This window comes from Rhinoraja longicauda, chromosome 31, assembly GCF_053455715.1.
Source record: "Rhinoraja longicauda isolate Sanriku21f chromosome 31, sRhiLon1.1, whole genome shotgun sequence".
In the NCBI taxonomy this organism is placed as follows: domain Eukaryota; kingdom Metazoa; phylum Chordata; class Chondrichthyes; order Rajiformes; family Arhynchobatidae; genus Rhinoraja; species Rhinoraja longicauda.
In genome coordinates this window covers 17,223,550-17,239,296 of record NC_135983.1, presented here as the reverse complement: position 1 = coordinate 17,239,296, position 15,747 = coordinate 17,223,550, and the positions used below count along the sequence as shown (strand labels likewise).

Below are 15,747 nucleotides of genomic sequence, written 5' to 3'. Positions count from 1 at the left end.
GACCAAAGGCCCTGTTTCCAAGCTGCATGACTGCGACTCCAATTGTATTTCCAAATTCCCTGACTGACTTCTTGGTGATTATCAAATGTTGATAATCCCTGATGGAATTATTATCAATTACTCTCAAATATGAACAATGCAGATGTGTAATGTTATTGCTTTAATGGTCATAAGAAAAAATAAATAAATAAATAAGTAACTAAGGGCCTGTCCCACTTAGGCGATCTTTTTGGCGACTGCCGGTGACTGTCAAAGTCGTAGCAGATCGCTGAACTTTTCTTTTGCCCGACGACAATGACCACGACAATGCCGAGTCAGGTCGAGATTACAGTGTCTTCTGAAACATCGCGAAATTCCCACGCTGTCAATGCTTCTCCAGCGTCCTGGTTTTCGCTGAAATCACTGACAAGTCGGTAAGTACGAGAGTTTTGAACTATAACACCTTGTATGGGTTATGTAAAAACCAAGCTTCACTGTAACAAGGAACAAACCGGATTTACTTCCAGTTTCCTAATAGCTGTATTTAAAAAAAAAAATTTTTTAAGTGGTTCAGTGGATTTTTGTGAAAAGTGTGTGGGCATTCTTTGAAAATGTAAGGGAGATGCATATCTGGTTTCTGGGTTGCATATCTGGGTTGGGAGCCCACTTTAAATGTAATGGCTGAGGCCAAAAACATTGCGAAAATTCCCACGCTTACCTGACCGTCAAACTGTCGCCTCCAATCTAGCTCTCAAATGTCCTGACGGTAAATAAATTGGTTAAACACAAGCATTTTATGGTATTTTGAAATGACTTTACTTATTTTAATATTATTGAGGTTCTAAATGCATCTTAAGAGAACCTATCAAACCTGGGGACAGCAGGCGACAGCGCCCGCAATAAGCAACGATGCCTGGCGACAAGCCAGCTGTCACCGAGAGATTTCAAACCGTTTGATTTCTCGGCGGCGCGCTGAGATCCACTACGATCTTTGGAAGACTCCTCACGATCATGCCCGCGACACCCCGGTGAACAGTCGTCGACAGACCGGCAGTCGCCTTAAAATCGCCTAAGTGGGACAGGCCCTTTAGTTGATGCAAAAACTGATTAGTTTATGAAGCTAGCTTTGTGTCTCGCTTTAGTTGTATCAGAATTATTTGAGTGTCTCACCATTTCTGGTATATTTGTTCTTGCATTTGTGGTGTCACCTTTTAAATCTTTCTCTGCTTCTTCGTCAGTGCCGGTATTTCTTTATGATAGGAGTATAAAATTGCCGGCAGAATTGTACACAACACTGTGTTGTTGGCAGTGAAATTGCAGAGCGCAACATTTTTTTTTTCCAAAAGGACAATATCCTGTGTTGCAAATGATTTGTATAATTGTTCTAGAGTGTGGAAAAAGGAATTAATCTTCAAATAAATGTTGTACTTTGGAAATAAACGAAAATGCAAAGTGGAAAATTGGTATTCAATTTTTTTTTAAACTTAATTAGTTCTGCAAAATCCAAGAAGCAGCTGAGCAGGAAATTAACAGCAAATCCATCACAAATTGCAAAAGTGAAAAGGATAAGGACAGATTGCTTGATAAGTATACCTAAATAGCAGTATATAAAATTATGAGAAGCTTTGACAAGGTAGACAGTCAGAACCGATTACCCAGGTTGGAAATGTCAAGGGTAGAGAAATAGCAAATAGGCAAAAAAAGAAAAGTTTAAAGGAGATGGGGAGGGGGGGGGGGTGGAAGTTTTGTTTTTCCTGGTGGTTGCCAGGAATGCACTGCCTGGGAGGTGGTGGAGGCAGATACAATAGTAGCATTTTAAAAGGGTTTTGGATAGGCACATGAATATGTAGGGAACAGGAGGATATAGATCATGAACAGGCAGAAGAGATTAGTTTAACGAAAATGGTACCATGTTCAGCATGGACATTGTGGGATGAAAGGCCTAATCCTGTACAGTTCCATGTACAATGATGACAGGTCAGATCGTGGTTTGCCAGATGTGGTGGGTAATTATCAGGTTTTTTTTTAATACAATTGGACATTTTCCTTTTAATCAAGAGCATCTTTTTTGACATAAAAGTGTAATTCAAATTTGCACCTTTTTCTCCAACACAGATCCCTCTTTTTTCTTCGACCTAATTAATTTTTTTTGTTTGTTGCAGATTGTGCAGTCAAAGAGAATTGTAGCATAATTTCTCCATCAGACATCAAAAGGCTTAAATTTCTGCATTGCTCTTCTCTGATGAAGTATTTACAAGCTAACAGTTTGAAGAGTAAATTGAACTAACACCATCCAATGTCAGTAACCAACACTATTTCTATGGAAATCCCATGTCTACAATCTTAAGAGACAGCCGCCCTTTGAATCGTAACTGTTACAAGAACAAAAAGAATTCATGAAAATTAATGAAAGAAGAGTATTCAACATGACCTCAGCTCACAAGACAGAGGCAGGAGTGTAGGACTTGTTCACGCAAAGTCTTGTAAATATTGGCAATAGGGAACAAAATGTAGTGCTGCAGGGACTCCAAGTGCCCCTGTAAGAGGAGCCTCGCCAACAGCCGGTCTCGCCCCTTTCTTCTTTTGTTGTTTTTAGTCTTTTTATTTGTATGTTTTAGTGTATCTTTAGTTTTTCTATTATGTGGGGGGTGGGGGGTTGAGGGAAACGTTTTTTATCTCTTCCCTCAACGGAGATGCAACCTTTTCCGTTTCGTATCTCTGTCCGCACTGCGGCCCAACATAGTGGAGCTGGTGGTCCCTTTGTTAGGGATTGGCTTCGGGAGCCCCAACCGCAGGAGCTTCGACCGCCCCAATCGTGGGAGCCTCGATCGCCCCGAACGCGGGAGAGGAGGATGAAGGGGGTAAAGGTTATTCACCTTCCATCACAGCGGGGAATACGAGGTCGCCAAAAAACAAGATGGATGTGCTGCCTGCGCTGGTGGGGACTCAGATGGAGTGCCGTGAGTGCAGTGATCTTGGTGTTTGCGGGGCCATTGCACCATGAGAACATCCTGGAGTCTGCTGCGAGTGTGGACGGCTTTCTGACTGTTCGGGTGGAGAGGGACTGCAGAGAAAGTGACAGCGGTCGGTACAACTCTGGTCTCATGACAGTGAAAGAGCGTGTGTGTGTGGCCCGAACTTTGAATTGATGGCTGTTGGTCTCCGATTCTGCTGTGTGCCCTGGGGATTCTCGTACGCCGCTGTGGTGCTGTTTATGTTTAATCTTTATGTCGTTTTGTGTCTTGTTGCTTTTTTGGTATGACTGTATGGTAAATCAAATTTCATTGTACCCCGGTACACGTGACAATAAAGGACCATTGAACTCAACAGGTCAGGAGGCATCTATGGAGGGAATGAACAGACAACGTTTTGGATTGGGATCCTTCTTCAGACTGTTTGTAGTAGTAGGAAGAAAGATGGATTTGAAAGATGGGAAGTGGCGGATATAGGAAACTGACAGGTGGATGATGCAAGTGTCAAAGGCTTTCTCTTTCCCACCCCCACTCCCACTCCAATCAGTCTAAAGAAAGGTCAGTTTAGTCAGGACAGGACTTTTCTTCAGGACTTAGTCAGTTTAGTCAGTGTGCATGGTACTCAAGGATTTTGAAATTCAATAGAATGGTTAGTATCACTTTGGAACCACTACCATCTACAATTTCTCCTCCACATCATAATCCATTTTGACTTGGAAATATATAACTGCTCTTTTGTTGTCTGCATCTAAACACTGAATGTCTCGAACTAAAGACACTGCGATGGAAATTTCCTGCCATACTTCAAGGAAGTAATTCACCATCACCTTCTGAAAGGTTAAGGTTAGCAAACATGGTAAGTTTTTAAAAGTAGTGCCATGGATTGGCTTTACAGCAGCAATAGTTGTAATGCAGGCATACAGGGGAGAGGAGGCCACACTGAAAAACAATTTATTAGCCACAATTTTCTCCCTTTCATCGTATAATTATGTAGCATTATGAAAGAGAAAATTTACACAAAAAAGGAAAATATTCAGCTGCTTTCAAAATGCCTCAGATCAATATTTAATTAAGTGACCCGTTGCTTATGGTCTGTCCAAAATTTGTTTCAGTAAAACCTAGTGGATGAAGTGCAAAATTTGATGTATACCAAAGGTTTTAGCCGATTCAACAAAAAATGATTTTACCCAATGCACTAAATCCCTTTCCACTGTGATATATCTTAATGCCTACCCATTCCACATTCTTCTCACTGGTCTTCCTTATTACTAAGAAGACACATGGAACTGCAGATGCTGAAAACACAAAGTGTTGGAGGAACTCAGCGGTGTCAATAGACAATAGGTGCAGGAGGAGGCCATTCGGCCCTTTGAGCCAGCACCGCCATTCAATGTGATCATGGCTGATCATTTTTAATCAGTACCCCGTTCCTGCCTTCTCCCCATACCCCCTGACTCCACTATCCTTTAGAGCTCTATCCAGCTCTCTCTTGAATGCATTCAGAGAATTGGCCTCCATTGCCTTCTGAGGCAGAGAATTCCACAGATTCACAACTCTCTGACTGAAAAAGTTTTTCCTCATCTCAGTTCTAAATGGCCTACCCCTTATTCTTAAACTGTGGCCCCTTGTTCTGGACTCCTCCAACATTGGGAACATGTTTCCTGCCTCTAACGTGTCCAACCCCTTAATAATCTTATATGTTTCGATAAGATCTCCTCTCATCCTTCTAAATTCCAGTGTATACAAGCCTAGTCGCTCCAGTCTTTCAACATATGAAAGTCCCGCCATTCCGGGAATTAACCTAGTAAACCTACGCTGCACGACCTCAATAGCAAGAATATCCTTCCTCAAATTTGGAGACCAAAACTGCACACAGTATTCCAGGTGCGGTCTCACTAGGGCCCTGTACAACTGCAGAAGGACCTCTTTGCTCCTATACTCAACTCCTCTTGTTATGAAGGCTAACATTCCATTGGCTTTCTTCACTGCCTGCTGTACCTGCATGCTTCCTTTCAGTGACTGATGCACTAGGACACCCAGATCTCGTTGTACGTCCCCTGTTCCTAACTTGACACCATTCAGATAATACTCTGCCTTCCTATTCTTACCACCAAAGTGGATAACCTCACACTTATCCAGATTAAACTGCATCTGCCATGCATCTGCCCACTCACACAACCTGTCCAAGTCACCCTGCAACCTCATAGCATCTTCCTCACAGTTCACACTGCCACCCAGCTTTGTATCATCTGCATCAGGCAGCATCTTGGGAGGGAGATGAACAGATGATGTTTTGGCTCAGGACCCTTCTTCAGACTGAACAATCTTTTGTTCCATTTGCAAGTCCTCAGATAATGAAGCTCACCACCACCACAAACAATAAGACCCGAGCAACATTCAAGCTGGGCCTGATAAGTGAATTCTAGTAAGGGGAAACCCAGCATTCTGGGACTCCTATCCTGAGTGCTGAGTATCACCTTATTCGAATGTTGCCCCCATACAGGTAATGGTGAGTTTCATTGCCTGACAAATTGCAAAAGGAATTGAACGCTATCATTTTCAGAATCCATCCCCACTCTGATAACTTTCCAATCCCCCTTCCAGTCTCCCTGCTCCTTTGAACTCCCATCTCCATTCCCCCATTCCCCCCCCCCCCCCCTCTCTCCCAAATCTGCCCTGGCTTTACATTTCACTCCTCCTCTCCCCTTATTTGACACACTTATGTCTCCTTTGTCACTTACTCCAACCCTCACCTGTATCCATCTATCACTAAGAGTCAGAGTCATACAGCCTGGAAACAGGCCCTTCGGCCCACTACCTATGCCAACAAAGATGCCCATCTATATTAGTTCCACCTGCCCTCATTTCGCCCATATCCTTATAAACCTTCCCTACCATGTATCTGCCCAAATTTATTTTTTATGTTGTAATAGTACCTATCACAATCACCCCACCTGGCTGCTCGTTTCATCCATCCATCTCTCCTCTCACCTTAAACCAATGTCCTCTGATTCCCCTGTTCTGGATAAAAGACTGTGCATTCATCTTATCTATTCCCCTCATGATCTTGTACACCTCTACAAGATCACCCCTTATCCTCCTGCACACCAAGGAATAAAGCCCTAGCTTGCTCGCCCTCCCACTATAGCTCAGTCCCTCAAGTCCTGGCAACATCCTCGTAAATCTGCACCATACTTTTTCCAGCTTAACAACATCTTTCCTATAGCAGGAAACAAAACAGTGCAATGATACAAGTAATGGACCAAATGCAAACAAAATGGACACACAGGGAACTGCAGTTGCTGGATATTAACAATACACAAAGTGCAGGAGTGACTCAATGAAGCAGGCAGCATCTGTGGAGGAACAGGACAGGCCATGGATCTTTCTTCACACAAATTTACCTGCAATCTAAAGTTCTAAAAGTGGTCGCTGCGGAGATAGTTGGTTGTGATCGGTGACCAGGGAACAGAATTTGTGACCATGATGGCGCAGCGGTAGAGTTGCTGCCTTTCAGTGCCAGAGACCCAGGTTCGATTCGGACTACGGGTGCTGTCTGTACGGTGTTTGTACGTTCTCCCCATAGCCGCATGGCTTTTCTCCGGGAGATCTGGTTTCCTCCCACATTCCAAACATGTACAGGTTCGTAGGTTAATTGATTTCAGCAAGAATTGTAAATTGCGCCAAGTGTGTAGGATAGTGCTAGTTAATGGGGATCGCTGGTCAACGTAGACTCGATGGGCCAAAGGTCCTGTTTCCGCGCTGTGTCTCTAGACTAAACACTAATTGTATTGGTTGTGAGAAGGAACTGCAGGTGCTGGTTTAAACCGAAGATAGACACAAAATGCTGGAGTAACTCAGCGGGACAGGCAGCATCTCTGGATAGAAGGAATGGATGACGTTTCGGGTCGAGACCCATCTTTAGAATGTGACTAATTTTGTGATAATTGCATTGGATCTCTGATTAGAAATTGGAGGGGATTCCAAGTAGATGTCAGACAGGTGATAGGTAATAAATCAGGGGCAATGAGGAGGAAAATAAATAGAGGAATATGGGGATGAATGGATTTGTAATAAAGATCAAAGTCTTGTTATATCCTCAAAGATATCAAAACCTCAAAGTCTGGAAATGGAATATTAAGTTGTATAGAAAAAGGAATTGGAGCTAGGTAAAAGGGAACTATCCTATCACAGTACAAATTGTGGGGCAGGTAACAATGAAATATTGTTTGAATCGTGAAAAGATGTTTGAAAACTGCTTGAATCTTGACTTCAAAAAGGAAGCGGCTACATCAAAAAAAGTTGCAGATAAGATGTACGGTGAAGATTTACTTCTCATTACAGAAGATGAGACTTAGGAGATTTTCCAATCGATAATTTGCTGAGCGATACACAAGAACGATTCCTTTGGCACAGGACAGCAGGATAAGAGCATTTGAAGAGGAAATAAGATTCAGCAATCAATGCACAACACAGAGGATATACAGTCCTGACAAATGTGCAGTGAAACAGATCAGAAAGGTATTGTAGATTACCTATACAGGGTAAAATTGGACACATATTGGACATTTTAAAAATAATTATAAATGATCCAGAACAGTAAGGAGGAGCAGTGGCTCCTAAGGCATTGAAACATTTTCTTTCTTTGGCTTTCTATTGCTAGGCTTTTCATAATCAGACACCTGTCCACAGCTTTGGATGGATGTCCGATTATAAATGCTTGAAAATATAGGAGACAATAGAACATTGGGTTTAAGAGTCAGGATGACATGTTGCAGATTTATAGGACATTAGTCGGGCTGCATTTTGAGTATTGTGTGGAGTTCTGATCACCCCATTACAGGAAGTATGTGAGGGTTTTGGAGAGGGTGCAGAAGAGGTTTACCAGACAGGGAGAGGTTGGACAGACTTGGGTTGCTTTCTCTGGAATGTTGCAGGCAGAGGACAGGCGTGACAGCAGTATTTAAAATAATGAGAGGCATATATAGGGTAGACAGCCAGAACCTTTTTTTCCCCCCAGGACTAGAGGGCATAGCTTTAAGGCGAGAGGGGCAACATTTAAAGGATACATGCTGGACAAAGATAACTGCAACCCCTCAAAAAACATGTTGAGTGCCAATTGCCTTCTAAGAGGCCCCAGCAATCCTATCAGCTGGGGCAAATAGGGATGCACAATTTTAATGCTGGGGACACACAGATGAATAAAAAATATCTCCTAATTACTAGATTTATTTAGATTTTTTTTAAAGAACATCATAGAAAAATCGAGACACAAGACAGTGCAGATGCTGGATTATTGAGCAAAACACACAAAGTGCCAGAGGAGCTCAATGGGTCAGGCAACGTCTCTGGAGTGAATGGACAGATGATATTTTGGGACCCTTCTTCAGATTTTTATCCCGGCTAGAATTGTCGCTTGTCAGAAATACCCTTCAGAAATACTGCCTGACTTGCTGGGCAAAGGTCCTGTTTCTGTGTGGCATGACTGTAAAACAGCAAAACCAAAATATTTTAGACATAGACTATTCTATTCTATGACTATTATATTATAATGTAATTTTATGTTTGACCATTCAAACCTGGTTAGGTTCACCAGATTGATCCCTGGGATGGCAGGATTTTCATATGAAGAAAGGTTGGATAGACTAGGCTTATACTCGCTGGAATTTAGAAGACTGAGGGGAGGGTCTTATAGAAACATATAAAATTCTTAAGGGGTTGGAGAGGCTAGATGCGGGAAGATTGTTCCCGATGTTGGGGAAGTCCAGAACCAGGGGTCACAGCTTAAGGATAAGGGGGAAGTCTTTTAGGACCGAGATGAGAAAACATTTCTTGACACAGAGAGTGGTGAGTCTGTGGAATTCTCTGCCACAGAAGGTAGTTGAGGCCAGTTCATTGGCTATATTTAAGAGGGAGTTAGATGTGGCCCTTGGGGTTAAAGGGATCAGGGGGTATGGAGAGAAGGCAGGTACAGGTTACTGAGCTGGATGATCAGCCATGATCATATTGAATGGCGGTGCAGGCTCGAAGGGCTGAATGGCCTACTCCTGCACCTATTTTCTATGTTTCTATGTTTCTAAGACATACAGAAGATAATGCTCTGACTATAAAATTATGAAGAAATTTTATGTTTGATGTACCAAAAATGGCAACACTTGAGGGAAACCAAAAGTAAGTGGCATAAACATAAGAATATAAAAAATCTACTGGGAAATTCGTAAATGTCATTTATCCAGAGGATTGTTAAGATTTAAGAATTTCTTTTTGTTTAAGTATGTGAAGAGAACAAGTGCATTTAAAGGCAATGAAACAAGCAAATGCTGGAGGGGGAAAAAAAAGGAGAAACAGAGTTGTGTGCTGTCAGGCGTGGTGGGTGTTGGGAGTGGAGAGGGGAAACACGAGAAACACAGTCACCGGAAGATTGGGCTAAATGTGTAGTTTCTTTGTTTTAATTTCTGTGTATTTACATTTCCTTTCAATAGACAATAGACAATAGACAATAGGTGCAGGAGTAGGCCATTCAGCCCTTCGAGCCAGCACCGCCATTCAATGCGATCATGGCTGATCACTCAATCAGTACCCCGTTCCTGCCTTCTCCCCATACCCCCTCACTCCGCTATCCTCAAGAGCTCTATCCAGCTCTCTCTTGAAAGCATCCAACGAACTGGCCTCCACTGCCTTCTGAGGCAGAGAATTCCACACCTTCACCACCCTCTGACTGAAATCAGTTCTAATTGACTGATTGTTTAATTCTGTTTTCTGACTGATTTTATGGATCACCAAATCTAATTATATGAGAACTACAATTTCCATGTGAGGAATCTTGTAATTGTAATCACCGGTGTGCAAGAGGAGAGGTAGGATGGAATAATATTGGTATTCATTCATTTTATTGGAGAAAAGTAGATTTATGTTGATGTTTATATCCATGTATTATTCTTAATTATGAATCAATAATCAATGTTACATAGAAAATAGGTGCAGGAGGAGGCCATTTGGCCCTTCGAGCCAGCACTGCCATTCATTATGATCATGGCTGATCATCCACAATCAGTAACCCGTGCCTGCTTTCTCCCCATATCCCTTGATCCCACTAGCCCCTAGAGCTCTATCCAACTCTCTTTTAAATTCATCCAGTGAATTGGCCCCTACTGACTTCTGTGGCAGAGAATTCCACAAATTCACAACTCTCTGGGTGAAAAAGTTTTTTTCTCATCTCAGTTTTAAATGGCCTCCCCTTCAGTCTTAGACTGTGGCCCCTGGTTCTGGACTCCCCCAACATTGGGAACATTTTTTTCTGCATCTAGCTTGTCCAGTCCTTTTATAATTTTATATGTTTCTATAAGATCCCCTCTCATCCTTCTAAATTCCACAAATGTTGTGGGTATGTAACAATTTATGGGTGGCATAATTAATAGAGCTGCCACCTCACAGTGCCAGATACCTGGGTTCAATCCCGACGTGCATGGGTTTCCTTCAGGTGATCCGGTTTCCTCCCACATGCCCCAGACTTGTGGATTAGTAGGTTAATTGGCTTCTGCAACTTGACTCGAGTGTGCAGGGAGTGGATACGAAAGTGGGATAATATGGAACCAACAAGAACAAGTGGTCAATGGGCGAAGGGCCTGTTTCCATGCTGTATCTTTCAATCAATTCAAAACTGAATTGCAATTTCCCCATATATATTATGCCGTGACATAACATTTACTTCCACCCCACTCACCTCAGAAGTGCGAATCTGGGAGTAAAATATTTCAATAGTTTCAGAGGTTTAAATATCATCCAGTAATATAACTATTAATGCTAATTTCCTGAGATGGCACACACACATATTTTCACACTGATGCGGATTTGTTTCTGCAGAAGGCATTTCCTTTTAGGAAACAATGTGCTCCAATGCATAAAGGCAAACTGACAGTTTTACAATAAACTGGTCACGTTGATTAACTAAAGAAATGTGTCCTGAGTTATTTTTCTCCTCCCTTTCCCACGTTACCCTCTGGTCTTTGGCCAAGAGGTTACAGTCAAAGCCATTCCAATGGTCATGGGAAAACAACTTGGTTCGGTTGCCAATTCACCATTTACATGATCCAAATTCACCTCGTGTACAATAAGAACGTCTCCCCTATCTTCTTTTCCCACTCAATTGTTCACCTTCAATTTCTCAAACCTGTTCTTGTAATTTTCCCACTTTCCCCTCCAGTCTCTCCTCTCTGTGTCAGGTGCATTTCTACTCTACCTGAACAGTTGCCTTGCACCCCACCCCCAATCATGATGTTAAAGTCAAGATTCATTGCATTATACTTCATTCCAATTAATTTGCTTCAAAAATTATCGCCATTTACTGCGCAAACCCTTATCTCTATTATTTTTTCTCGTTTGCTTTCTTTTCTAAATGTGGCACTACAGAAACACAACATTTAAACAGCGGTCTCCTTTCTTGCTCATAACAACTTTGGTCGCGTCCCACAGTATTTATTTTGGCAACCGATCAAGGTTACTTCATGCCCACAGAGCTCATTTTTTGAATCAAAGATACATGCCCTTCGGCCCATTGAGTCCATGCCGACCATCGAGCACCCAAACACACTCGTTCTAGGTTATCCCACTTTCTCATCCACCCGCTGCGTCCTTGAACTATTTTCTATTTTGCAGACTTCATTTCACTTCCTACTCCCAGGACTCCCGCACTTTCGGCACTAATCTCACAATCGCCAGGACATTCGGCCCATCGCGACCATTCCGTCCATTTGAGCGCACTGCCTCGTTCTTTGCACTTCTATTATTTTTCCCCATGGGGCTCCGTAAATGATTTTGCGTTCAGTAAAGTATTAACCCTGCAAAGTTTAAACAAAAAGAAGCCCCTCGGGAGGGTGGGCGAGCCCTGAGCTACATACAATCCTCTCAGAAACCCCCCAGGACTTCCAGAAACACTGTGTAGGAAGGAACTGCAGATGCTGGTTTAAACCGAAGGAGGGTCTCGAACCGACACGTGGCCTGTTCACTTTCTCCAGAGATGCTGCCTGACCCGCTGAGTTACTCCAGCTTTTTGTGCCAATCTTCCAGAAACACTTGTTCCTCTCCGCTGGCGAGCTTTCCACATAAACTGCCTTGAAATTCACGTCCCTGTAACTTGCAGAACATGGCATTAACTCTAAAGATAGAACGATAGACACAAAATGCTGGAGTAACTCAGCGGGACAGGCAGCATCTCTGGAGAGAAGGAATGGGTTGCGTTTCTGGCCCTTCCTCAGTGTTGGTTACACTGATGCGCTGCGAGATGCAACGATTCATCGCTGAATCTTTCACCCACCCAACATCTGTCCGGCATCGCTGAATCTTTCACCCATCCAACATCTGTCCGGCATCGCTGAATCTTTCACCCACCCAACATCTGTCCGGCATCGCACCAACGGGAAAGAGAACGGATGCTTTCGCTAAAACCTGCTGCTGGCCATTAAATAAATCCCTGCCTAAAAATACTTCCCAAAGCAGACACACGAAACATAACCAAAAGCGTGTCCAAACACAGGGACACACACACACACACACAATACTGAGATACACACACAGACACACACACACACACAGACACACACAAACAGACACACACAAACACTGAGACACACACAAACAACACTGAGATACACACACACACACACACACACACACACACAAACAATACTGACACACACACATAACAAATATCTAGAGACATACAGAAATACGCCAATAGACACACACATACACACACACACACACACACACACACACAGAGACAGTGTCACACATACAGAGACAGTGTGACACAGGCATTTATACATGCACACACATACGTGTACACAATCCATAGACACAGAGCGACACATGCGCACAGAAAATACAATACAGAGCCTGAAAGAACTACATTGAAAAAGACATACACACAGAGTGATACACACACAGGCACAGAAAGATACACACACACACACACACAGTGTGATACACACACGCGCAGAGAGAGACGTACAGAGAGTCTCACACAGTGTTACAGTCACAAATATACACATACAGTCGCACAGAAAGAAAGTTACACAGTGTGACACGCACACACGCACAGTCGTACAGTCTCTCTCACTCCCACAGTGTCACACACACACACACAGTGACACACACACACACACACAGTGACACACACACAGTGACACACACACACGGTGACACAGTGACACACACACACACACAGTGACACACACAGTGACACACACACAGTGACACACACACACACACACACACAGTGTGGCACATACACAGAGTCGTAGAGAGAGTCTCTGTCTCTCTCTCACGCACACACACACACACACACACACACATATACACACACACACACAGAATGACACATGCACACAGTCGTACAGAGTGTGTCTCACACACGGACAGAGTGTGACACACACACATACGTGTACACAATACACGCACACACACATATACACACACACATACACACAGTATGGCACATATACACCGAGAGTCGTACAGAGAGAGTCTCTCTCTCTCTCTCACACACACAGTGACACACACACACGCAGAGACATTGTCACACAAAGGGAAACGCCGATCGCTACTACAACAGAAATCACGACCTGGAACAATGAGGTGAAGCCGCCGGTTAATTGGGAGGGAGTATTCCAAATATAACCTACTCCCACAGTGACGCCAACATGGACAAGTCCAGCGAAGGTGGGTATTGCCAAGGGATGGACTGGGTGTCAGCTCCCATGTCCAGGGCAGCGGCTCCGCTCAGAGCTGGCAATCCGAGGGCTTTCCCCTCTCGCAAGCAGGGATTACCTGGAGGTGTGTTTATTCGACGTCCCATCGTCGAAGACAAATGAGCGGTTGGTGTAGCACTCGCTGCACATGCTGTGCTGGGCTGGGCTTGGTGGGTGCCGGCGCCTCGGTCACTGCTTCAGTCGTGAGTCCCCAGCGCCAGATGAACCGGGAAACACAGTCCGTCTGCTCGCCTCAAACCCTCAAAACTCGTCCTTCACACACGAGGTAGTGGCTTGGGGGGGGAGGCAGGGTGGGTGGGGGGAGGCAGGGTGGGTGGGGGGTGGATGGGTGGGTGGGGGTGGGCTAGAGCTCGAAATACAGAGATCTAGTCGGTGGTGAAGTTGCCAAGTTTCCCACGATGGGGAAGTGCATGCATCTGTGCTCAAATGCACGCCTTCTCTGGGGTTAACTCCGGGAGAAAAGTTGCTGTGGCAGAGCGCAGGTCGTTGGCGGTGGGAGGGGAGAAGGTTTCGTGGAGTTGCAGCAGGAGCCTCAGCCTTTACATCACGCAAACCCTCAGTGGTCCAGAGCCAGTGGTGAGGGTCACCTGTTGAAGCGGGCGGCGGCTGGGTCGAGGTGATATTAACTGAGCGTGTCCACACTCAGCTGCAAATCCGGCACTCCCAGCTCAAAGGACATCAACTAGATCCATTGATTAGTCAGCACCCACTTCAGCAAGACTTATACCGCCGGGGGAAAGAAAAACAGAATGCTGGAGGAACTCAGTGGGTCAGGCAGCATCGGTGGAAGGAATGGACAGACGACGTCTCGGGTCGAGACTCTGCTTCAGAGGGGCTGGAATAGAGAGGTAGGGGCAGGACAGAGTCTGGCGAGTGATAGGTGGATACAGGTGAGGGGGGGTGGCGTAAGTGACAAAGGCTGGAGGTGAAAAGGAGGCGACAGTGTCGGATAAGGAGAGAAGAGACGATGTAAAGCTGGAGGGGGAGGGAGTTTGAGCGGAAGAGGACAGGGGGGAGAAGAAAGAGGGGGGGAAAGGGGGAACGAGGAACGAGGATAGAGGAAGAGAAAAGACATTCTGGCCTTCCATCACAGTGAGGAGGTGACTGGAGGAGACTCACTGTGATGGATGTTTCTTTTTGTTTGGTGTTGGTTTATGATTGTGTGTGTGTTATTGCTTATTTTTATTGCTTATTTTTATTGGTCTTATTGTTGGACTGTGGGTAATCTTTCATTTCACTGCACATTTATGCGTATGTGACAAATAAATGGACTATTGACTATTGAAGGAAGGGAAAGGAACAGGGAGACTGGAATGGGGGGGGGGTCATATTTGGGAAAGAGAGGGAAGGGGAGTTTACATTACAGAAACATCTATAAATAGCACAAGGAACTGCAGAAGTCTGAAGCAAGGTCTCGACCCGAAAGGTCACCCATTCCTTCTCTCCTGAGATGCTGCCTGACCTGCTGAGTTACTCCAGCATTTTGAGATACCTTCGATTTGAACCAGCATCTGCAGTTATTTTCCTAAGGAACTGCAGATGCTGGTTTACAACAAAAAAAACAACAAAGTGATGGAGTAACTCAGAGAATTACTGAATTCACAACTATAAATAAATGACAACTATAAATAATTGGATTAAGCCCTGCATGTAAACGTGCACTGTGTAATGAGAGGTTTTTAAACTTGTAATCAGCTTTAGATGTGGCCAATTAACTCCAACGCCCAGTGAAGAGGAAAACAACTGATGAGGTAGGACTGAGGTTGTCACAATTGTACAGGGCATTGGTGAGACCACACCTGGAGTATTGCGTACAGTTTGGGTCTCCTAATCTGAGGAAAGACATTCTTGCCATAGAGGGAGTACAGAGAAGGTTCACCGGATTGATTCCTGGGATGGCAGGACTTTCATATGAAGAAAGACTGGATAGACTCGGCTTGTACTCACTGGAATTTAGAAGATTGAGGGGGGATCTTATAGAAACTTACAAAATTCTTAAGGGGTTGGACAGGCTAGATGCAGGAAGA

General features: G+C 44.1%; 1 protein-coding gene across 5 annotated transcripts in view; it reads right to left on the bottom strand.

Moving 5' to 3' along the window:
* Nucleotides 1-13,857, bottom strand: part of LOC144608490 (potassium channel subfamily T member 1-like) — a 291,806-nt gene extending 277,949 nt beyond the window's left edge. For all 5 annotated transcript variants that reach the window (XM_078426315.1, XM_078426319.1, XM_078426320.1 and 2 more), the window contains exon 1: nt 13,779-13,857. In XM_078426315.1, coding sequence (XP_078282441.1) covers nt 13,779-13,849 — 71 coding nt within the window. In that variant the 5' untranslated portion in view covers nt 13,850-13,857. The remainder of the gene's footprint in view (nt 1-13,778) is intronic.
* Between the last annotated feature and the right edge of the window lie 1,890 nt (nt 13,858-15,747).